The 25,700-nt window shown below is 31.6% G+C and overlaps 1 protein-coding gene across 4 annotated transcripts in view; it reads right to left on the bottom strand.

The window, feature by feature from the left end:
• Nucleotides 1–25,700, bottom strand: part of LOC130897564 (calcium/calmodulin-dependent protein kinase kinase 1) — a 509,686-nt gene that overhangs the window by 148,656 nt on the left and 335,330 nt on the right. For 3 of the 4 annotated variants that reach the window (XM_057806493.1, XM_057806492.1, XM_057806494.1), the window contains one exon: nucleotides 7,070–7,626. In XM_057806493.1, coding sequence (XP_057662476.1) covers nucleotides 7,070–7,626 — 557 coding nt within the window. Of the gene's footprint in view, nucleotides 1–7,069; nucleotides 7,627–24,258; nucleotides 24,454–25,700 lie in introns of those variants that run through there. The other variant, XM_057806495.1, reaches the window with a different exon arrangement.

The raw sequence follows: 25,700 nt of genomic DNA, 5'->3' as shown, positions 1-25,700 counted from the left end.
TACCGCTTTATTCAGCTAACACTGTTTGTTTGTATGGTACAAATTTTGTAATCAATATTTAACTACCTTCCCGTTAACCAATCTACTAGATGTATTACGAATACAAGAACTAGATTGCTCAAACCTAACGGAAAAGAAACCATGCAACAACGAAGCGTTAGCTGAAATGGAAAGATTTTGAATGTGTAAAGATAAAAGGTCTTGACCAATTGTTAAATATCAATTGTGTAGCGTTTTCATGCGGATAAGACAAGACCAAATTGATATTGTTTTCTCGGATTGTACTCTAAAAGGTAAGGTTCACTGATAGTCCATAGCGTCTATCTTTTAGCAATTTGATTACAAAATTTTACTTATACAATTACAAGAATAAAAAGTCAAAAATAATATATTATAAAAAAAATTTCTCAAAACGCACACTTTATAAAGGTTTAAAAAGGCACAAATAAAAAGGGAGACTGTATAGGGGTCGTGGCGGACAAGTTTGGTACGTATGTAGGTTATAATAGAATTGAAAAAAAAATGAAAATTCATCACAACAATACCAAATGTGTGGAAGTTTAAATTGTATATAAATTTTTTGGTTGTAATAATAATTATATTACCAACTTTGTCCAACAAAACCCCTGTCCTGTCCTTACCTTTTACTTTTTAGTGTACTTTTAAAATTTTATAAACTGTGGTTTTTAAAAAAGTTTTTTCAATAATATATTATTAATATGTACTACAAAAAGGATGACTGCTATTATCTAATGTCTTCTAATATATATTTTGAATATTGATTACTTCACACGTGTTTGATATTTATATATCCCTTGATCAATTCTAATAAATCATTAAAAATTTAGTTTCATGTTATATTACAATTATATCTGAACTTTTATACCAAGTATTGCGATTTTTAATTAGAATAACCAGTTAAAATAGCTACTATACAATTCTATAATTGTGGAAATTCGGGATCAAGGAAAAGTATAATAGCTAGAGATGACAGCTCTCTTATAACTAATGCTATGAGAAACCGAACAGTAACGGTAGTTTACTTTCGAAATCATATAGAACTGGAAAATGACAACGTAGTAAGTGAAAAGTGAGGAAGCAACTTCAGGCAGTTGGATTATCTTTTCGAACGAGAACTACTTGACTGTATTTTCTCGTAAACATCGGATTGCAAGGTTGAATTTTGTCTGACAATAGAAGACAGGATCAGGGTATGGCGTCGACAAGGTGAGAGATATGCTCAAAGGTATATTACCGACCAACTTTCATTTTGTGGAGGATCATATAATTATGAGAGACAATGTACAAGGTCCTTCGCGACGAGTTGAATCGATATGTATATGGGAAAGTACTGCAATTAGTGTTCTGAAAATTTGCTTGCGTGGGTTTTCCGAACTGCTCGTTTCAGTTAAAATAATTTCACTTTTCTGAAACTACCAGTTATACCGGAAGTAGACCCAAACTTCGTTATTTTAAACGGAATGCTATGATTTTTATCAAGTTTTTGGAATCTACGCCAAATTTCAATATAATATCAGTATACGCAAAGTCCACTATTTTTTATTTATTTCACATAAACCCTGACAAAAATTTATATAGGGTGTTCAGAAAATGGTGCCGAATTTCGTTATCTAAAAACTTCGAAAACTTAATTTTCTCAATTGGCAATCCCCTCTTTTCCATTGGATTCTACGCTTTAAATTAAGGAGACTTCGTTAGTAAATTCATATATCTCAAATTGACGGTTTTTGTAGAAACTTGAAAAAACTGAAATTTTTTTGGTTTTTAATTGTCGGTTGTCTGGAGCGACATATCAACAAACATTGCAAAAGTGTTCATCATTTCCCGTTTAGGATTTATTATTGGAGATTATTTCAATTTGCTGGTAATATACGGGGAATGTGATAGGGTTATTAAATGAGCCTTACGTTTGCGATATCCGGATAAACCACGGCCCACCTACACTTACGCGGCTCATTCATGATTGTTAAACCCACGGTCAGTTTGTTGTACCGTGCAGCAAATTGAACCTGTCGTAGACAATGAAACCAATGAAATTACAGTTTTAGGATACTGAAAATTCATTAACCGACGCAGAAAGAGATTTGGGAATACCAGACATAAGTATTCACAGGATTCTTAAAAAACACAAGTTCCACCAGTATTCAATCACGTTAGTACAAAATTTAAGCCCAGGTGACGATCAAAGAAGAATTGCTTTTGGTGAATTCATGTTAATTAATACTCAGGAAAACCAAAATTTTTTACAAAACTTAATTTGGACAGATGAGTGTAAAATTCAGAAGAATGGAATATTTAACCCGCGTAACTCCCATTATTGCAGTGATACTAATCCTCTCATGTTGCGTGAAAGACAGTTTCAAGGGTTCTGGAATTTCAATGTTTTTGATAAAAAACGACAGTATGCTGGTGGTACATATTTATGACGAACATTTGAATGGTAATCTTACTATTTAAATTTAAGGGTGAATTTTACTTAAAATTTTTGTTTATTTCATGTAACATATATCTAGAAATATTAGAAAATTATTTACGCCCACTAAATTTGAATTGGAATCATCATTGGTATCCGCACGACGGAGCCCTACCACACGGTAGTGCGCTTATAAATAACTTACAGACTCATTTTGAAGACCCCGTTCAGCGGATATCACCCCATTAGAATTTTTTCTATTTTTCGAACTCTTTCACCGCAATAAATTCGGAAAGCCACTCAGTACTTTAGTTTAATTTTTGGTTCTATTGTTCTCCTCTTAGTCTAGTGTTTTTAAATATTTTTTAATTGACTGAAGTATTTTATTTTTTGATACGTTAAATTTGGTTATTCGTTGTTCGCCATCGGCAGGTGACAATAAAAACCATGCAGATTTCAGTTTTTTCAAGTTTCTACATAAACCGTTAATTTGAGATATATGAATTTACTAACGAAGTCTCCTTAATTTAAAGCGTAGAATCCAATGATAAAGAGAAAAATGGAGAGGGTGCTATTTGAAAAAATCAAGTTCTTAGACAGCGAAATCAGGCATCATTTTCTGAACACCCTGTATAAATGTTTGTCAAGGTTTTCACAGATTTTGAAAGCTGTATGTGTCATTTGTCCAAATCCAAAAAATATTAGACCTGACTCACTTAAACTTAAATATAATTTTTTTAGTGTTAGGCTGCATATGTTCAAAAATTTCGAAAATGTGAAATAATTAAAAAATGGTGGACTTTAGGCATACGATGCCTCATATGAAAGTTATATTGAAATTTTGCGTAGTTTCAGAAAACTGAAATTATTGTAGCTGGAATGAGCATTTCCGAAAACCCAAGCAAGAAAATTTTCAGAACACTAGTCCTAGTACTTTCCCATATGCATATCGATTCAGTTCGTTGTGAAGGACCCTGTATTTAAAAATAAAATAGCTGAGAATCATTCAATCGCAGTTCATTCTAATCTATTTGAAAGTGAAATTTCAAGAAATTTTGTACAATCAATGATTAATATTTATTCAAGCACCGGTTTATGCGAGCAAAAAAAGCTACGGACTACAGTATTTGATGAATAGATAGGCATTTCGCAGCTTTTGTAAAATATGTGAAAACTACTTTTCTTAGAGTGCTGTTATATCAACGGCGAAGTGACATATTTTACTTATAAGCTCCGAAACATTGGTTTGAAATTTTTTTATTAACAATCACAATATTTTATACATTCTATGGGTAAATTTGCTCGCGAGTGTTAGATAAACTAACATCTATAATGTCTTGGCGATACAACCTCTTATACCTCATATTCGGTCTAATGGACAACTTGTTTCAGTCTTTTCGCGTTTCGTGGCGTTAACAACTCCTCTAGAAGTGGATTTGGGTGGGGGTTTCTGTAGTTTTGTGATGTTTGATGATCCTCTCTTAGATAACTTCTTATACAGTGGGCACTTTCAGGTGCATCTGACTGGTGTGAATTGTTACATACCATCGAAGATAAAAAAAAACATAGAAAGAATGGTCACAAATGAAAGAACTGACATATTGTCACTTGATTTTCCCTAACTCTTCAGAAAGTCTGATTAAAACCTTCATATCACTATAAAAATATGATGCATCTTTAGAATCATAATCTTTCATCCTCTCAACTTTTACCCCTTAACTTACTGATCTTTATCATATTAAAATACTCATGTGGGATCCTCAGAACACTCGTTTTGTCTGTGCTACAGTTTCTTTTGTTTTTTAGTCACCGGACAATTTCTATCTCTTCTATCCTTCACTTCTTGCACTAATTCAATGTTTGCGGATCATCTTCTAATGATTTTTTTTTTCAGCGAAGCAGTTTAAACCAATTTTCAATTGTTGAGAATGATGGACACGAGTCACCTCTCTCCTTTAGTCAACAATTTTATAACAGCGCGAAACTCAATTTGAGACATTTTGCAAAACAACTCACCAGAGTAGCCTTTCGAGCTCTAATATAATAAAATAGTTCTAAGCAAGTTGAAACTTTGTGTAAAGCTTGTTAAGAACTCATGGACCGCACTATGTAGACTTAATATTAAATTTAAAAGACAAATCTGTATTACAGAATCTGTAATCGGAGTTAGGGCAAAATTAATTATATTCTATCATATGTACAGTCTAAATTATGTCCCAATCATATTTCTCAAGAGCGTAGTTTCATTAATTACTGAAATGAAAAGTGTGCTACTTTAGCTATTGGTGTGTATGTAAATCCCATATAGAATTGCAAATTATCTGCAACTAAAGAATCCTCAACTATATACAGGACACCATTTAAGCAACATTTCTGGCGGATACCAGGGTAGATTTGTAAGAAATTAAACGACATGATCAATGAAATTATCTACAAAGTCCCAGGAGAATAAACAAACGCTTGGTCATTTTTCGACGAATAATCTATTGTACGGCATTTAGCTAATACTCCGGGGCGCAGCATCAGCCAACTGATGGGATATTAGCTAAAATCCCAACTTGTCTATTGACCTACAATATATATATATATATATATATATATATATATATATATATATATATATATATATATATATATATATATATATATATATACATATATATTCTATAAAAGAGATTCAAAGCCATCGGCAACCGATTAACCTATTTAATGTCACTCAAAATCGAACCAATAAATATTCAGTTCCATTCCAAACGATAACCTAAAAAATTTATATAAAAATGTCATTAATAAATTATTCAAACGATGTTTAACATAATTCACAACAATCTAACCTTATCTAACCTATAAAAATTTCAGATACTCTAAAAAATGTGCCCCGTCCGTAAACCATACATGGAGAGATAGAAATTGAGGATTTTGTCGCATTTCTTGTGTTAATCATTCACAAAATGTATCTCGTTGAGGAAAATCACTAGGAACAAGAGATTAAACGCGTTGGATATGGTAAGGATATAACTGTTGCTCTTCTAAAACTAAAATTGCTTGTTCTACCATTATATTTCTAACTATCCGGAAACGACCAGTATTGGTTCAATTTCTTTCCAACATTCCAGTTTAGTTTCGAATAAGCGGTTGAGAACACGTGCAAATACGGAATGAGGAGTCATTCTTTGCGGGTATTTTTCAGCATAAAGACGTCTAGCTTGTGGAGAATTATTATCTAACATACTATATACAACATGTAGGTCGGCCAGCGTTTGAATACATGTTACAACACGCAAAAATAACAACTTAAAAACTTACAAGTAGACTTCGATTGGTAACTATCAACAACTATCAACAACAAGTTGAATAAACATTAAGTAAATACAGTAAATAAATTGTCGAAGTGTTTTGCAGTCCTTCACAAGTTTCTAGCTTCACTGCAATTTTAGTCAGAAAATAAAAATTCAATTTTAGTTAACACTTTTAAGGGTAATATCTCCGAAAGGGGTGGGCTGAGGAACTTTTTTATAAAAAAGACTGATCTTAATTTATTAAGAGCAATCACTTCATGAATTTTGTCGCATGAATTTATGAATACCCTGTATATAGATATAATTTGTTTTCTTCTACCTTTTGTGTATATTTTTGATTGGAATGTCTTGAGCTCATTTCATTTTATTTTCCTAATATTTCGCACCTCTAAAAAGCATTATAATTCTTTAAATAATGCAATGCATGCATTAATGATAGCCAAGGTTCAATTATTGTTCCAAACATAGTTCCTAACTTTTCCAATATTGATCGATAGTGCTAATTAATTAATAACGCCTTTATTTCCTATATCTTCAGTGTAGGAAATGTGAAAACATACAAAACGAGAAAATAAAAACGTTGATAATAATCACTCACTTTTGGCAATTGTTGCATCAAACCAGGGAATTGCTAATTATTGATTTAAATTCAAATTGAAAAAGGAATAAAACTTTTGAGAATGTAAATAAAAACAATAACAAATACCAATAATAAAACATCAATGTCAAAAAAATAATTACAGAAACGTTTCCGTGAAATCAATATTCAAACCGTCAGTCAATTATTGTTGTTATGTGTTTGACCAAGTACGAGGTAGTTGAAAATATGAGTAAGCCAAAAAATGGACAACTGAAAAATATTTGATATTTGTCAAAAAAACTTTATTGCCAATTTGTAGTTGATACATTTTTCCCCATAATATGCCATTGAGTTATCAGAATGTCCTCATATTATTTTCACTATACCTATAGTTACCATTACCTTTCTCATACAAAAGAATCGAGGAAGAAATTTTCTCAAATAATTGAAAAAATGTAATGTAATAATCTTATACTTACCTACTTAAACTATCTAATATTCGTAAGAGAAAGGTAATGCTATGACATTGATTATCCTAATAACTACGAAACATGAATTCGATAATAAAAACACTTTGGTAGATATTTGGAAACATAAGATTCACAGTTCACCCCTTTGTATAATACCTACCATATGATTCACTTAATAAAAGATATGTACATCATTCTTAACATATTGTCCGCTCTAGCTATTATTATACTCTATTCTGGGCCACTTTTTACTCGTATTTAGGTTGAGAGAAAGAAAATAACTTACCAGGTTTAGATTGGACCAATATATTTGGATCGTGCACTGGAACGTGCTTTGCAGAGGCATGCTCAGACAAATTAAGGGAAGGCACTGAGTTATTAATTATCACAGGTATGCTCGGCTCGGATCGACAACTACTACTGCCGTCGGAAATATGTGCGTTCAGTTCTGAGTGTGGGTTTTCTCCACTTGATTGGATATCGACTTGTCTTTCAACTTTGTCATCCGTTTGACAACTATCGACTTGTTCTAAAACAACTTCACCTTGGACTTGTTTTTTGACAACTTCGATGGTAGTTCGGCTAACGTCGGTTGTTCGGGCAACTTCGACTTTCCTAGGAGTTTTTGAAATTTTTTCTTCTGTGCGCATTTGTTCAGCATCTTTTGTGATTTTAGTAATTTCCGATATCATTAGCTTATTATCATCATTATTCAGAGATTGTGTATAGTTGTCTTGAGCTCGAAGTACATCTTTTGGTGGGTATATTTTCTTCAAATTTCCCGATAATTGGCTACTTTGATCTACTTGCTTGCTTTTCAGGTCGACATCTACCGCAGTATGTCTGGAATAAAAAAAAAGGATAAGTTGAAACAGATATCATTAAATCAAAACATTTGTTTTGTTATTTTATTGAACAAAATACTTTTTCTTTGTTTATTATCTATCCAATATTCTTGCATTCTCATATCGTACAAGTTACAACTTTTCATAATGATAAGTTTCATTTGCTTTATGAATTTGGAGTACAGAAGGTAAAATACTCAACATTTGAGCAAATTTTTTGTATAACTTGCAAAATATTTTCTGTATACGAGTTCATGATCACAAATGTTTTTGTCAGGTATTTCAATCCATAGCTGAGCTCTAAAATCCATAATTTTCTTCAAAAGTTAGGATAACTCTGTATTTCTAGGAACAATAGGATGATGACGAGCTTATACAATCTTATAGGGTCACAAATCAATCTACTTTGTCGATATTTGTAAAACTGTATATGAATAGAATAAATTTTTGGGCAGCAATCCATGAGCTGCTCCAAAAGGATCAAAATTCTAGTTTTCATACAGTAATTAATATTATCAATCATTTAACCTGTATTCACAATTGAACATTCATAACATTGTTAGAATTATATAATTTGGAATAATGAGAATGAATTAAACGTCTTAAAATAGGATGTGTCATTCGACCCCTGTCATAATCTGAATAAGTTGCGTTATATCGTTTGTGTTTGACATTCACTGTTAACAAATTATCTTTGTGATTTACTGAATATCATTGTGATGCAATGCTAAAAATTTTAGACATCTAGTTTAGGTCTCCACGTCTGAAACAACTAAACAAAAATTTACGATATGATATTGACCGATCGGAGATTGGAAAGTACAAGAGAATGTAGAAACCCTAGATATTTCATGAATGATAACTTCGGAAGATGAGTGCTACGTTTGCACACAATCGACAAAAAATGCATTCATTTGGCAAATTTCACAAAGTGTTTGGCATCTTATATCCGCAACATTGACGAGTTCTGATACATTTTCGTAACCTTCAACACATGGGTTCACTACAACTCACCAAAACAAGTCATTACAACGTGGGTTAGTTGGCCAATGAGTCATTGAGAGCTATTTTACTCTTCTGTACCAATACAATGTATTTCTCTTTAATAGATCTACAATGGACAAAGGTATTAATTTTTTTAAGAATATCTTAGTACGGCGATTTTGACACGTACAATGCAGTAATTACAAAGCTGTGTAAGCTTATGCAGCAGTAAGCCAGTTCAAATACGTTAGTTATCTTTCATATTTAATACACTACCCTAATCGCCAATAATATATGATTTAATTAAATATCGTAGGAGATATCGCAAGGAAATGTGAAAATAGATTCAAGGGAATTTAATACTCACGTTCAAGTTGATGTCATGACAATATATAAAGAAATATATCAGGTTTTTTATTTTAATTTAATCTACAGATTCAACTCATCAACCGAATACGATCCTACGATAGATGAAAAATATTTAATAACTGGAGCGGGTTCGTAGTAACTACTCACTAATTTGTTTTAGGAAAAAAGTTTGATAGATTACTAGGAATTAACCAATTCAAATAATTGAAATGTGTTTTGAAAAATCCTATATTCATTTGGGAGAAAAAACTTTTATTTATTCAAAAACTGAGTTTTTTATTGTGAAAACAACGAATATAATTCATATATAAATGGAAGCTTAATTTGGTTTCCCTTGAAGAAATGTAAAGGAACCCCAAGACCCGGAAATTATGGTCGTCTGACTCTGTTACGAACAATATGGGAAATGAATTTCATATCGTTGCATTTCATAATATAAAAGTTTCATTGAAAATCGCAACAAAGAAAAAGAAGTTCGCATGTTGACACGTCGAAAATTTCAACTTTAGTCTAATCATTCAATTAATTCGACCATGAAAATAATTAGATTATTTATTATTACAAGGATTGTTCCAGTAGTACCCGGCCCAACAAAGAAAACACAAAAATTTTGAGAAGAAATGTATTTATTTTTGAACGTAATCTCCTTTCATCACACTTTTTCCAGCGATATTCAATTAGTTCTATACACTTTTTATAATAAGAATCTCCAAGTTTTTCAAAATAGTCATTAGCTACCACTTTTAGAACATCTTTGATCAGCGTGCCATTTTTTCAATTCTGGAAACATAAAATAACTCGAGGGGGCTAAATCTAGCGAATAGGTAGCAATTCAAAACTGTAACTCATTAATTTTGGCCATTACATCAACGGATGTGTGAGCTGGTGCTTTGTCTTGATGAAACAACACTTCTTACGCAAACTGCTTGATTTCAACGCTCAAACGTTGCAATAAGTTTGCATAGTACTTGCCGCTGATAATTTTTCCTTTCTCACGGTAGACAATGATACTTAGACTTTGCCTTCTTTGGAATCAATTCTCACTTTTTAGTCCATTGTTTTGATTGTTCTTTTGTTTCGTGTGTGATATGCCCAAGTTATGGTTATGAAACGGCGCAATAATTGGGCTGTGAAACATCGCCAAACACTCGATGGAAACAATTTCACGACGCTGTTTTTGTTCCATTTTGAGCAGACGCGGCACACATCTTGCGCACAGCTTTCTCATGTAATAATTTTCAATTAATATGCCACTTTTTTTGGAACAATCTATCTGCTAGCTCGCGCACTTTCAGAGGACGATAGTCCAGTACCGCTTTGTAGATTTTCTTCAGCATTTCTGTCCTAGATTAAATTGTAAACTACAACATATATTTTTCACAATACCATTGTATTATTCAATTTCTGGTTGATATTTGATAGATTTCTGGTGGGAAATTGGACGAGTTTGTCTCATTTTTAGAAAGCATAATAAAATTGTTTTTGAGAACTATAGCTTCATCACTATTATAGTCAATTTTTTTAACAAATTTGAAATAGATATTATGGATGTGATGATAGAGATAATTCTGACTAAATTTATGTCTCTAATTTCAATAATAAATCATGTTTGTATATAACTTTATCGTAAGGCCATCATTTTTAATTTGTCTTGTTCCTGTATTGATTGAGTAACTAATATATAGAAATTAACCAAATTATGAATGAATGGAATGTTTAATTTTATAAATAAATAATAGTTTTCACCAATACATTTGAAAAAATTTTATGACTTTTACTTTCCTTCCTGGTATTAATTTATTTCGGTATGCATCATTCTCATGATTTTCAGGGGTTGAAGCCATAATTCAAAGTGGTATGACAGATATTTTGAGCTGTCACACCGAGATATTTCATGAGTAGAAGTAAAAAGGGAGAGATTAGAACCAAAAAACCTAATTCCGCGATAAGAGCAAAATTTGATGAACTGTCATTATTAAAAGTCGGTGTGACAGACATTTCTGCCAGGATGAGAGCTGTCACACCAAGTTTTTTAGAAAGTACATAAAATTTGCAATAAAAGGATATATAAAACATGACAATCCGTGTAAGTGCAGATTATCAAGAATTTTTCAAAAAATGAACATTTTTTAAAAATATTTTTGCCATGATAAGATCTGGCACACCGGGCTTATTTTGTAGTAGGCCCCCAGCCTACTAGTTAAATAACTTAATTCACTTTTAAAAACTATTTATTAACATAAAATATAAATAAATAAAGTGGTTTCAATAGTCTGACTACTGTTCTCGTTGGATAGTGAGACTATACAAGGTGATTCATTAAGAATATCCAATCTCTGAATTGTAGATTCTAGACCTCAAAATATGATGATTTTGCTCAACATGCCTTATGCAAATATTGCTAGTTTCCGAGATACGGGGTGTTCAAAGTTTAAATTTAAATTTTGATTTTCCCAATAATTTTTTGTTTTTACAAATTCTCTTTGAAAATTGGCAATTTCACGTTTTTTGGCATGAGGAATCATAATTTGCACTCTAATTTAAAATTGCTAAAAGAGGGCGCTAGTTACACTTGTTTGTGTTAATTAAATCAAAGTAAACTTTTTTGGGCTAAACTAATAATAAGAATAATTAACAAGTGTAATAGTTATATGTATATGACCATCTATGCAAGTTTTTGCTCACTTAAATTCTAATTCTATTGTATATGAAGGCTCTAATTATATTTATGGTCGTCCCGTCACATCAATAAAATAAGTAATGGAACTGCAAGTGTCTAAGGGACATATGGAGCCACTTAAGTAAGGCATTGATGACGGTCAGTCTACAATAAATCTCACAATACAATACGTATACAATAGTAAGTAGAAGTCAAATAGGTAGATTAATGATTCTTCACAGTCACATTAATATAAGACAGAAATTAGATAATCCGAGACGATACCTTAGTGAAGCATTAAATAAGAGACATATTGTATAACTTGATACGTTAAGAGATCTAAAATGGTTCCCATCAGGAGTGGCGAGATAATTCCTCCCTTCGAAAATTCAACTTCGAGGGCTAACGAGGAAGTCGGGTTGATAGGGTGGTCTTCTATCGGTCGCATCCACTGGGAATGAAGATTCTTGCTAACTATGGTTCCTCCAATTATAATAAGAGGACAATTGATCCGTTGTTGTTGATTTAGGATTTTAATTTAGCTTGATTTCAAATAACAATCTGAAGGAATATTGATTAGGTAGGATTACCTCTCGGTTTTGGCAATTTAATGTGATTATTTCTTGGAAAGGAAATATTCAATCGTTTGTTCCTCTGATCGCTGTACGAATGATTTGTGTTTTGTAGCGAATTTGATTTCGCAAAGATCTTCTTGGTGAATATCTTGTCGTTCGATCGATGTTCATCTGATAGAATTTAAGACAGGGTTTGCTAATAAATACGTTGTGACAACTGTTTTTTTTAATGTCTTCTAGGAATCACTGTTTTTAATCGCTCTTAGTCACCAATTGTTATTGGACATAAATGATCAAGTAATCAAAATTTTGATTGAAATTACAGGTATTCGTAATATGTGAGTAATTCTATTATTAGAAATATAGCTTAAGTTTTCATAAATTTTCCAGTTCAACTTAATAGTAATTTACCTTTTTCTAAATGTCTTTGTAGTGCAATTAACTCGTTGATAAGCGGGTTAGGATCGTAATAATGTTTAAATTGTTATCTAGAATTTTTAGGGTGTTTTTATTTCCGAGGATCCGAGGATTACAAGTAATCTGAAGGGAATTGAAAATAATAAAGGTTAATTAGGAAAATCATAGGTATTTTGTAAAAGCCGTTTTAAATTGTCCAAGTGAATTTTCGGTTTTGAGTTGTTCAAAATTGTTTCATTTTGTGCGCTTACTTTTTTTTGGTTTGTTGAATACATTTGCTTGTTTTTGTCTTTTGTGATTTTTAACATACCTTTTGATTCTGTTGCAAAATCTCTGCATCCTCAGAATTTAAATGTCTGTTAATTACGTCTATAGGTTCTCTTTTTGTCGTTAAGTGTATATAATGGTTATAAGCCATGACTGCATAAGGGATTTTTAAATTGATTGGTATTTTGTGGGATCCTTGCGTATTTAAGAATCTCGTTGGTCTCGTTGCTGTTGGGGTTTGATTCATTTCAATTACTACGGGGTTTCTTTCATATTTCCTTTGTTGGCAAATATTGCAATCACTTATGTAAGTTTGTATTGAATTTTTCATGTAAGGCTAGAAGTATTTGTCTTTAAGTCTCATGTAGGTTTCGTTTATCCCTCTGTGGTTTAGCTTACCTTCATGATAAGTTTGTATAATATCTTTTACGTCGTTTTCGTTTGTAATATCTATTAGTTTTTTGGAAACCTTTTTAAATTTTATAGAAGAATGACTTCTTATTCGAAATTCTTATTAGAGATTTGAGCAATTGTACGTTTTTTCTTTCCAATGAAGATTTTTATTTTATGTGTAGCTGGTGAATGAAGTACGTCAATAATAATTATTTGATTTTGTCCGTAATTTACTGCTGTATTTATTGTTTGTATTTCAAAAGTGGGGTTGTGTGGTTTATTAGAATATCTAGTATCGTTATTATTATTATAAATTTCAATTTTAACAATTGACAAGTTCTTCATTTCCTTATATTTTGGATTGTTGTTCAGGTCCGATATTTGTATTTGCGTCTACATGCACTTCTAGAGATATATTCACGGTTTTGTCGTTTGTTAATGATATCTCAGAAATTGATATATTTTCTGTGTATTGGTCAATAAGGTCATTGTCATTAGTACTTTGTTGTGGTCGATGAAATTAAAAATTTCTAGGTTATGTTCTTTGTGTGAGTTTACAACTTTTAGAATATCATACAATTGTACACAACGAGGCGCTATGTTTATCAAATTTACTTCATTGTTAGTGGGATGATAAAGCAACTGTATTTTCGTGTAAGGGGTTGACAAGTATCGTTTATCAATATCTATGTTGGCTTGTAAAAATTTTAAGATATCCATAACTATTAAGCCGTCTAATATACTATGAAATTTAAACAAAAAGAATTTTTGATATGAAGTTTCTGGTAACTTAAATATTTTCGACTTAGGTATATTATAATTATGAACAGATTTTTGACGGCCACTTTATACGATAAATGGGTCATCTTAACTCTGTGTAGATTATATGGTTGTAAATGGAAAAGTCCAGGTGATTAACGAGTGTTAGATTTTGATTTTAATCCAAGATAGGTTTTTCTGGTATTATCTAGATTAGGTTACACCCTTCCGATTTTGTTAAAATTTTAGTTTTGAAGAAAATTACGCTAAACAAGAAAATATGTATATATATATATATATATATATATATATATATATATATATATATATATATATATATATATCCCTTCAGGTACTTTTTGCGTTTAAAGAATCAAATAATTGTAATGATTTTTCAGTGATTGTAATATTGTAATATCCAAATTGATCGTTGAAACCTAACCTAACCTACATACTTCTCTACAAAATGGAATCTAATCACAAACAGGGGTTGCTGTTATCGAAAACTCTTCTATGTTTTTTTCTTGATGAGGTGGTAGACAATAAATAAAATAAGCGATGATTCTACAGTTTGTATATCTATTCGAATTTGATTAGTGCCATTTAATGCACTTATTGCCCAATTGCACCACACGGTTAGGTTAGATTAGGGTTAGGTTTGGTTAGGTAAGTTTAAGTTAGGTTAGGTTAGGTTAGGTTAGGTTAGGTTAGGGTAGGTTAGGTTAGGTTAAGTAAGGTTAGGTTAGGTTAGGTTAGGTTAGGTTACGTTAGGTTCCAACGATTAATTTAAATATGGCATTCACTGAAAAATCATTACAATTATTTGATTCTTTAAACGCAAAAAAGTACCCAAAGGGATGATTTCAGCGCTATATATATATATATATATATATATATATATATATATATATATATATATATATATGCGTTTATACGCGTATATTGCGTAATTTTCTTTATAACATACCAAAACTTCGAAATCGGAGAGGTGTAACCTAATACAGAAAATTTTTTTTCTTTTTATATTTTGGAATAGAGATCAACATACAGAATACAGAGAAAAAAGCTGGGCTAGGTTGCCTCAATGGATAGGTATCTGAGTTGTACGATCAAAAGGTTCTGTGTTGTAGCGGGTTAACCCTATTAATGAGGTATCTGATATATTATCACAAATGAATACTATGAACTTTCTATTTTCAGACACTTTTCCTTGAACTTTTATGTCAAGTACAATAGTAATTTACGAAATACAATCAAAAACAAATGTTCTTTTTATAAAACTTTGAAGTGTTTACGGCTAGAATAATACATATACCAAAAATACATTTTAATTGCTGCTTTTATCGAAACATTCGTGGTGGTAGAGCAGTAATATTTTAATTACTTTCTTTTTTTTAGATATGAGTCATATTGATTTATTTTATCATGAAGTTCATTGGAATTATTAAGCGATATCTAAATTGATTTGTTGAGAAATTATTGACTCCAAAATAGTTTTTTTATATGAATCAATATATTACAAATTAAAGACTCCCTAGACGCACACCGACCGTGGAAAATTATGTAACGTTGTTTTGGGCCACAACGAGACCCGGAATTATTGGCCATCGTCGCCGATGTAATTAAACACTCTAGTTCCGTCGAAAATTCGATCCTATAAATTACTATAACGGTTGGCATTTAGAGGTTGCCAATCATACATTTCAGTTGACATTTTAAAATAATTGGAAATATAAGTATATTGGCATATTAAAGAGTCGATCGAGAGTCCCCCTGGAAAGGTTCATAAAGAGGATAAATGGGAATGACTTTTAAGCACATTCGATTAATTCGGCAATTATAATATGTTTTTCTACGACCGGGCGTTTTAACCCACTTTCCCGCACGCATTTTAGTGCGGGAAAGTAAAATTATGCAAATTTTGACCTTATTAGATAGTTTTTTACTTCTGAGATTATAACTATTGTTACTACAGGTAAATAAATATTCACGAAATAGTCCATCAAATAAAATTTAAACCTTTTCTAGCTTTTTGTAGCATTTTTAATTTTTTAAAAATATAAAATAATACAGATATATTTTATTTAACCATGTAATTATTACTAAAACGTGAAAGTTGTCCAAAACGTCTTGGAAGTGACCGAATAAGTACAATCTTCTTCTAAATCAAACCACATTGAACCGAATCCGATACAATAATATTAATGGATTCATCCGAAGAAGAATTTCCCGAGGCCATTTTGAGAGCTGCAAATGAAACTAATTCCGAGCTGTTACCTGCCAAATGACTTAAGACTGTTGCCGTCACCGCCATCGTCATCTTTATGCGACTTGCAACCGATGCAATCCTCATCGACGTCATCTACCTTCCAGTTGAAACCAAATTATTCCACTGGACCGGCAATTCTTACTAGTCTACAGAATACAACAAATTGTGCTTTCAATATTAATATTTATAATAATTAGTAGTTTTTAGTTACAGTTTTTTATATTGTTATGTTTGTTGGAATAAGATAATTTTTCAAAAATGGGTTGTTATACTTTTTTGTATATACGGTCGTAGAAAAAATAATGTTCCTAACACATGCGTAAAGTGTCTTTCCCGCACTTGACCGCTTGCCCGAACTCCGCTCTGCGTCGTTGGGGACAACTGCCGTCGCGTGCGGGAAAGTATCACTTTCCGCACTTGTTAGGAAAATAACTATTTTCTCAATCAAAGTGATCTAGAAAACCGACAATAAATGTAATAGAAACCTAGAAATCTTAACTAAAAACTTGTTAGAATGTGCCTACAGTAGAATTCAATTCAATATCAAAATGGTCGAACAATTCACGGTGATTTAACACTTTAACACTGACTCCAACACAAATTCACAATGATTTGTTGGAAAAATTAGGTACAGTATTTCATATAGCAATGCGAAAAGGTGGTGTTGTGAATATGAATGTAATTAATTGCCGTATACGGACGAACAACAGCTACCAAATTAGAAACTATTGAAGGAGACGATGATGTAGTTGCAAGATCGACTACTAGGCAACAAGTTTAAGATAGTGGTTTCTCATACCCCGTGGTACATAACACGAGGGTCGCTACTTATGTTTTGAGATAGACAAATACAAACAAGTATTTATAATTGAACATGGCTCTTTTGTTTTTCAAAATAGTCTCCATTAAGGTCAATACACCTTTGCATGCATTTGAACCAATGATCAAAGAATTTTTTCCATTCCGATTGAGGTACCACCAAAACATGTGATTAAATCCATCAACCCTTTCATCAGGTGTAGAAAAACGTTGACCTCGCAATTTATTTTTTATCTGCGGGAATAAGGAGAAATCATTGGGTGCCAAACAAGAACTGTACGGCGAACAATCAAACATTTTGATGTTTTGACTCTTGAAAAACGTTTTTTTTAAACTGATGAATGAGAGCTCGCATTGTCGTGGTGGAGAATTTTTAGTCTTCAACTATTGGTTTCTCTGATTTTTTTTAATACTGCTAGTATACTATTCATAATTGACTGTTCTCCGTTGCTCTAATGGAATAGTGACGAAGTGTCCAGTTATTTCGAAAAGCAGGCAACCATTTTCTCCGGAGTACTTCATGCGCGAACAACTTTTGTTGGATTTGTTGTTTAGTTTAGGGTTCCTATGCATAGATCGATTATTCGTTGTCTGTCATGATCTTGAAGACTTCTTTTGAGGCACCGCGAGTGAATTTGTTTAACATTTCTTTGCATCAATCGACACGAGCTTTTTTTGAGCGATTGTCAAATTATGCAGTATCCAACGCGAACAATTCTTTTTAACAGTACATGCAATATTGAATCTATGCAAGTGATACTAATGTCCAAGTATATCAGTTTAGGCACAGCATCGATGTTTTCTGGCACAACAGCTGATTTTGAACGATACAAAATTCATCCTCTATGACATCACGGTTTGAGTACTTACTACTACTTACATCATTAAAAATTTCAGATAACAATGTCAGATTTTATATATCCACATCAATATTGCCATATCTCAAAACTTAAGTAGCAACCCTCATATGATACTCACATGAAAAAACTTTCTGCACGATGGGTAGATATACCAATTATGCATATAAGCAAACTCGAAACCAAAATTGCGGTCATATTTTAGCGCGTTATAAAGAATACAAGGAAAATTTTATTTCAAGACTAGTAACTATGAATGGGTTATAGATCCACAACTTTGATTTAGAGACCACAGTGTAAAATTAGGACTGAAAACATGAAGGTTCACCACCCCGGTTTACTGGGAATGTTGAAGAGGGCATTTTAGTTTATTATCTGAAAAAAAAAGAGACACAATTAAAGGTGTTTAATATGTCTTTTTAATTCCAAAATTACTTGATGCGAAGAAAGTTGTGCCAAGTTATTCTCTGTCATCAGTATAATGCACCCAGTCACAGGTCCACCATTACAAAAACACAAAAGATCAGGTGAGTAATTTTTATATTCTGTTTATTTTCTATGTGTCAAAATTATCTTTAAAATACTTCAGGGTGTTCCCCAGAGTGATTTATACTCAATTTATTAGTATATGAGTTGTTCTTTTAATTGATATGTTAAATTTTCAAAGACTATTGCATTCTAATGAAATTGCTTTATTGTTGGTCAAGATAGGGTCCGTAGGGTACACGTATTAAAAATACTATTCTTAAAAGTTAATTTTACAAAACTTAGCTGCGCAAATATAAGACGGAAATTAGCTTCTTGGGAACGTTCTTGGCAAACTCTTGTTTCACATTTTATAGGCAATATCAGTAAAATAGAAAATTTATGAATATACATCAAAAATTATCCTATTAATGTAAATCATGGCACCACCAACGAAATTTATTTTATAGGACCGTATATAGGTAATAAGAAAAAGTGTGAATAATGAGGTGTTCATTTTTAGAACGCTAAAAGGATGATCTAATAGTTCAGGCGCTCTAGTCGAAATTTTACTAATAGCTTGAATCAAAACTAATGTTATGTAGTTATGATTTTTAGAACAAGTAGTTTTTAAAGAGTATTTAGATCACCGGAAAAACTCTAAAAATTGGTAGTTTGTCAATAATGTGCCCGGGATTGAAAATTTCGACACAATGTATAGAAACAAATATTTAGAGCGTGTAAAATATTCACAAAAAAGGTTTTACATGTTTTTTCGAAGAATAGTCCAATTTTGAGACACGTGGCCCTGAAGTGTTTTTCAGAAATGGACCCCTGGTCGAGAGTTGTGAGACGCATACTTAAGTTAATTGGGCTGTAATTGTGTGGATTTGTGATTATAGTAGGCTGAAATCAGCTTCTCATAATAATTGTTATAAAGTTGATTTGCCGTCTATATTATTTATTACTTAACAATATTCTAAAAAATTGAAACATAATGTTTTCTTATTTATAGTCCCCGCCAATTGGAATATATATTTTAGAAGTAGAAGAAAGGATGAAATCATATAGACCGAGTGAAGTTTATAAGAAATTGGAATTTTCTAACTGGAATACGTGGAAAAGAAGAAAAAAAATTAGTACTATAAACCAGAGTTGCTGAAGATGTGCTCACTTATTAAATAATGATATGTAATAACCCGAAGTACATAATCTTTATTCAATTATTCAAAGCGACCCCCGCGAACTCCCCTATCGAATCGATCACCGTGTGAGAAATTATCGCTTGGAATTTAAAAATAAAACTGGCCTGAGATTACCAAATAAGTTCAAATTTCTGGAACCGTTGATGATATTAATGCTTAACGCGCTGTTTACACTACTACTACACCAACATTCACAATTATACTATTTGACGTGTATTTCGATAACCAAGTTATCTTCTTCAGAGAAATCTTCACATTTAATCTTTGGCTACTGAAATATTACAGTGCGCTGTAAGAAATTGCTTTCAAATGCATCCAATAATTGATTATTGGATACATTTTTTAACAGTTTTACATTATTAATATATATATATATATATATATATATATATATATATATATATATATATATATATATATATATATATATCATGGCGTGATCGGCAGGTAAATTCCGGCTGATTTTTTCCTTCTTATCAACATAAGATGGTCATTCTCTATACTGGTACATCGTTTAATTCACATTCTACTTACCATCCAAAGATACAATAGGAAAAGGACTTTTATTGAGGATGTAGCTGTACTCAACGGATGATAAGAAAATTGTAAATAAGTTAATTAACCATCATAGGTTTAAGAAGTCGCTATATGAAACCACTTTGTTCCAAACTATGGATGAGAAACAGAAAAATTGGCTATAGTACCTTCCAAATCTGTTTATACAAAGGGATCGAGAGGAATATTTAACAGAGTGAGTTTTAAATAAGTTTATAAATCATCAAAACAATTGGTGGGTAATTCTAAAGATAAGACCAAATTTGGAAAAGAATGGTATGTATGAAATTAGCTGTGGTGATTGTGACGGGAAGTATATTAGGAGGACTAAGAGATCCGTCATTTCAAACAGGTTTATTGATAGGAATATTTAGTGTAAAACAAGTATGTCAAGTTAAGTTTTAATTTACCTTCAATCTCTGATGCAGTGTAATTGAAGGTTACTGCGAGAAAGAGCAAGTTCTGAAATACGTATTCTTACATTGATGAAATCAATAAGATAGACTTACTAGCCTTATGAAATAATTTCCGTGTATTTTGGAAAACATCCGGAAAATTTAAATAAAGATGAATGGAAACTTTATTATCGCACGTCTTTAGAGTATGGTATTGAAGTAGACTAGAATGCCTAGTGGCTTTTTTTCAGGAATCTGGACTTTGATATTGATACAAAAATGAAATATTAGTAGAATTAAATTGTTAATTTATTGAATAAATTTATTTCAGCTTTGGATAATAAAAAGAAACCAATTTTGACGGTAATTGCTAGCTGTATATATCAATTACTGAAGGATTTTCGTTCAAAATCCCGTTTACTTTGAGACATTTTACCCAAAAAGGAGGAAGTTGTAGAGATTTTAGTCGAACGTCACGGTAAGTAGTATTCCGAGTTGAAAAAAATTTTTGGAAAAAATATGTAGAGATTTTTTTTACGTTTTTACGTTCTACAATTTTCAACCCCTTCCACGTTATTGACATAATACCAATTTTCCGGGAGTTTTCTTCAGTTTCCATAGCTGCTCGCGAGCAGAAGTAGTGTTCAAAAACTGTTCTTATACCAAAAATAATTTCTTTTGGTTTGAGTATCATGTTAAAACCCTTGGTTTCTGAACTATAATGAAATCAGCAAATTTTGTGACTGTTGCAGTATTGAGAATCAATCATATTCACGATCATTGAAGGCTCAAAAGATGTCAAGTTTATCAGACTTCCTTAGTTAAGTGTTATAAATAATGAAATTGATATACTAAATAGTCCGCCATATGTGACCACTGCAGTTCGGTAAGATAAGTGATGATTTTATTGGAGTTTTGGATGTTACTGCTCAGCCTATACCTGTTTTATTCTTGGATGCATCCGTATTTGAAATTGAATTTAGCAGGTTTCCCAACTTACGGGTTTTTCCTCCAAATTTAGCTCCAAAATGCTTCTAGGAGTGTTATGTTTTTAGGGATTTTTATAACTCTAGCATTGTAAAGATAAAACTGCGTAACAGAATATCGATTGATATGTTAAACAATATGATTATGGTTTGATTCACGCTGCAACGGAATGGTGTATCATGCAAAACATTCCCACCATCCGCAAAAATGTTGAAATCATTCAATGTCAATTTGTTTAATTAATTACTCGAAATTTAGCGATAATTTATGAATAAAGGATTTGAAAAAAATAATTTTACTAAATGGAATTATTTATTGATTGTTCGAAATTTATTTATATTATATTTGTACAATGATATTTTAGTATTTTCAATGTTATTTATTTAAAAATATTCTATCATTTATTTTTATATTTTATACTGATTGTGAGATTGTGGGACTTTTGGGGGTTTTTAATTGAAGCTTTGCAGATATATATTTTCTAAATTACATGAATTATAGTTACAACCAGTGATTACTTCTTTGAATGTATTTTTCATTACTGGTGTGGGTTTTATCGTCTTTTGTGAAGGATGTATCAAATTTGGGAAGGTTGATAAGATATGGTAGAGTGGACTAATTAAGAAAAGAGCTTGTTCCTGAAAGGTCTATGTCATCAAGAATCTGTGATAAAATAAAGGGAACGGATTTTATCACTGGAATGATTGATGAATGGTATGAATTGTTAAATGTAGATATAATGAACAGTAAGCAGGGTTTAAGTGGTTAGATAATACAGCGGCAGCAAAAATAGAAGTAGTTGCTGTCGTCTAATCTAAAATGGTATCTCATCAGCTTCACAGCTTTCCATTGAGTTCGAGAATGGTATAAAATTAGGAAGATCCCTGAATGAAAAGAAAAAATCGTTTATATTAATTGAATTTATATATATCAAGATATTTAAACAAACCTTACAGGTCTCCAAAATTGTAAATTTATCACTATTAGTGACACTTTCAGTACAAATAAAAGTACTTCCACTAATGTTGACAAATATGTTATTTTTATTTGGTAAAATTCATCCACCGAGTGGGTCAACAGCGTCATTAAGGTTTACTAATAATGTTGTTTATATAAAGTAGACAAATGTGTTGATACAAGTCTTTTTTACTGGAATATGAGAAAGAATTATTAACTGCAAATTTGGTAAGGTAACTGTCCATTATTTTCCATTTCATAGGAGAACTTTATAGATGGATATTTTTAATTGAGTTCCAAAATTCTTCTACGCATTGAATTCCTATATCGATCCTGTTTCGATTAAGCTGTGCACTTTCTGGAAATAGTTTGTCCTTTACCTTGTTACCTACCAGTTTGTCATAGGATAAATGAATCCTGATTCCTCATCTTCTATTGTTGTGATCAAGTTAATTTTTTTCATATTGTCTTCACAAATCTCAACACCTGATAATGTCCACAAAATATTCAACTTTTATTCTCTACAATAATATATAGTAGGACGTGCCTCTTAAATCATTTTGTAACGTGATTCGGGGTTGTGTCTATGTTCACCATTAACCCATTTCTTCGGCTGTTTTTTATATTCCTCAAAGTGAGAGCATAAAACAATGTCTTTCTGATGTGTCCCCAAAGAATCACACGATGTAAAATATAGCGACCTTGGAGGTCATTATCAGCATAACAGTCAATCCAACGATACAGGCTCAGATATAATGCTTTGTTTACACGTATAATTTTCTCATACTGACTTCTAGAAGAATTAAACTGCTTGTCATAGATGCTTATTCCAAGACACACTATCCTCCAGTTTGTCTCCATTTTGGAAGGGACTGGTCTCGTTAGAAAATCGTATGATTAAATGTTTTGTACTAATGATGTATGTGTAAGTCTCGAAAAAATATATTGTAAATTTCTATTTCTTTGTTGCTTTACGAGATTGTATGATTTTATTATTTTCCAATGAATAGAGAACATTCAACTAGAGAAAGTAGGTACTGTTGATATTATTGTGATGGTACTGACTTTGATCGTAGTGTTATTCTCTGGAATTGGTGAGATTATTCGTTCAAATTTTAAAAATGACTGTCCATGCCATCTTTACAAATTAGATGAATTGAAAGTGAATGAGACAGAAGATTCTACAAACTTGACCGGCAAAAATTTTGTTATGCTGTTTGTGGGACCAGAATTCTTGAGGACTAGATTTTCGCTGATAAAATAAACATTTTTAAGCGATTTTAAGAAGCTACAATATATTATATGGTCTGTAAAATAGAAAAAAAAAAACGTTGAGTGGCATACATTGGCAACAGTTTCTTCATATTTCTGTATTCATAAATGTTCAAAGAATACAGTCTCTAAAAATATAATGTGGAATATATCAACAGAATACTAGAAGAACGGCGTTTAAAATTGATTCGCCCAGGAAAAACTCAAAATCTCAATACTCGTAGGAATACTCGGAAAACACTTCAAGACTGGAAAACCTTCGTTGGGTCGCTCCAATGAGAAACTAGGAGCTTTGAAACAAAAACAAACTACTGAATACTCTTTAAGCTTATAGTTCGTAAAATAGAATCAATTTGAATATTTTTCTTGCAATATTTGGATTATTTTGTATTTCTATCACAACAGATTGGAAATATAGCTACTCACGTTCCTCCTGCAAGAACCATTGTCCACTTCTGAGATTATTATTTGGTAAATATAAACTTTTGAACACACAAACCACAATTTAAAACTTCACACTGTAATTCGATAATGTCGTCCAACTAAAATCGGTGTACGACTAACTTCATTTAACATGTACGTTCTACTTAAAAATTTATCAGACATCAACAAAATTGAAATATTGTTTTGAACGTCCTAATGACTATTATCTCTTCACTCAAAATTAATTGCTTTGTCGTGACGTCAGTAAGTAATAATTTTCCGCATTCTGTAATATTATAACAATTTGTGTTGGTTATTAATAATGAAAAAAACCAGAGGCGTCCTCAAAATCCTCCATATTGTAGATTAAACTCAAATATGTATCCCTATGATATTTCCATCAATAAATCAACACTTCTTAACAGATCATCACTCAAACACGTGTAAATATATCAAATTGCAGTTTTTGTTCGATTTCATTGCTATGTTTCTATTGACAAGTTGACATCTGATTTTTTCCAGATATTGACGAAAAAAATAATTTTTATTTAAAATGATGAGGACAGTTTAAATAGGACATCAAAGAATTCTTATAATGTTAAGAAACGCCATAAAACTATGACAAGAATTTGAAAATGTAAAAGAGTGCAATTTAACAGTATATAAATATAAATAAAAAAAGGTTTATCTGGAGTTGTTTATAATATTATAATTAAATTCAAATATACTGACTAAAAGAGTAAATATACCAAGAGAATATTAGTAGACATAGTCTTCATGATGAAACTAATGGGAACGGAATCAAAGTCATAGACTTTGCACATTTGGTAGTGGGAAGCATGATATTCGAGCGCAAAAGAATACATAAAGTTGAAGTGAAGTCTTGATATACAAAACTATGTCATTATAAGGACTATATCGAAGATGGCATCATGTCAGGGATGTCAAAAAACAAGTGGTCACGAACACACTAGGCAATATGCGTAGAATACTTCGAAATTATTTGTTCGACGAAGAATGACAAGTCATAGAAAGAAAGAGAAAAGCATATCAAAGAAAAAGATAGGCAGAAGAAAAGATTATTCGTAGAGAGAAACAGAGCATATATCAAAAAAGCAACCAGTCAGAATCAAGAAATTTCTACCAGAAAGTTAACAGCATAAGAGAATATTTCTAACTAAACGTCAATATTTGTAAGAACAAGATCGGATGCATTCTTACTAACAAGTATGAAATTCTAAATAGGTGCGTGGAGCATTTCTCCGAACTCCGAACTCTGATATCCAAAAGTTAAAAGAGTTAGATGTATTTAATGATCACCCAATGGAACCGATCAATCTAGAGGAAATAGGAGATACCATCAAGAATCCGAAAAACAAAGCCTCTAAAAAGTATACGTCACAGCAGAATTTATTAAGGCTTGTGAACAAACGCCTGAAGAAATC

The sequence above is a fragment of the Diorhabda carinulata genome, chromosome 8 (genome assembly GCF_026250575.1).
Source record: "Diorhabda carinulata isolate Delta chromosome 8, icDioCari1.1, whole genome shotgun sequence".
NCBI lineage: Eukaryota > Metazoa > Arthropoda > Insecta > Coleoptera > Chrysomelidae > Diorhabda > Diorhabda carinulata.
The sequence above is the reverse complement of the archived record's forward strand: the minus strand, read 5'-3'. Positions and strand labels throughout refer to the sequence as shown.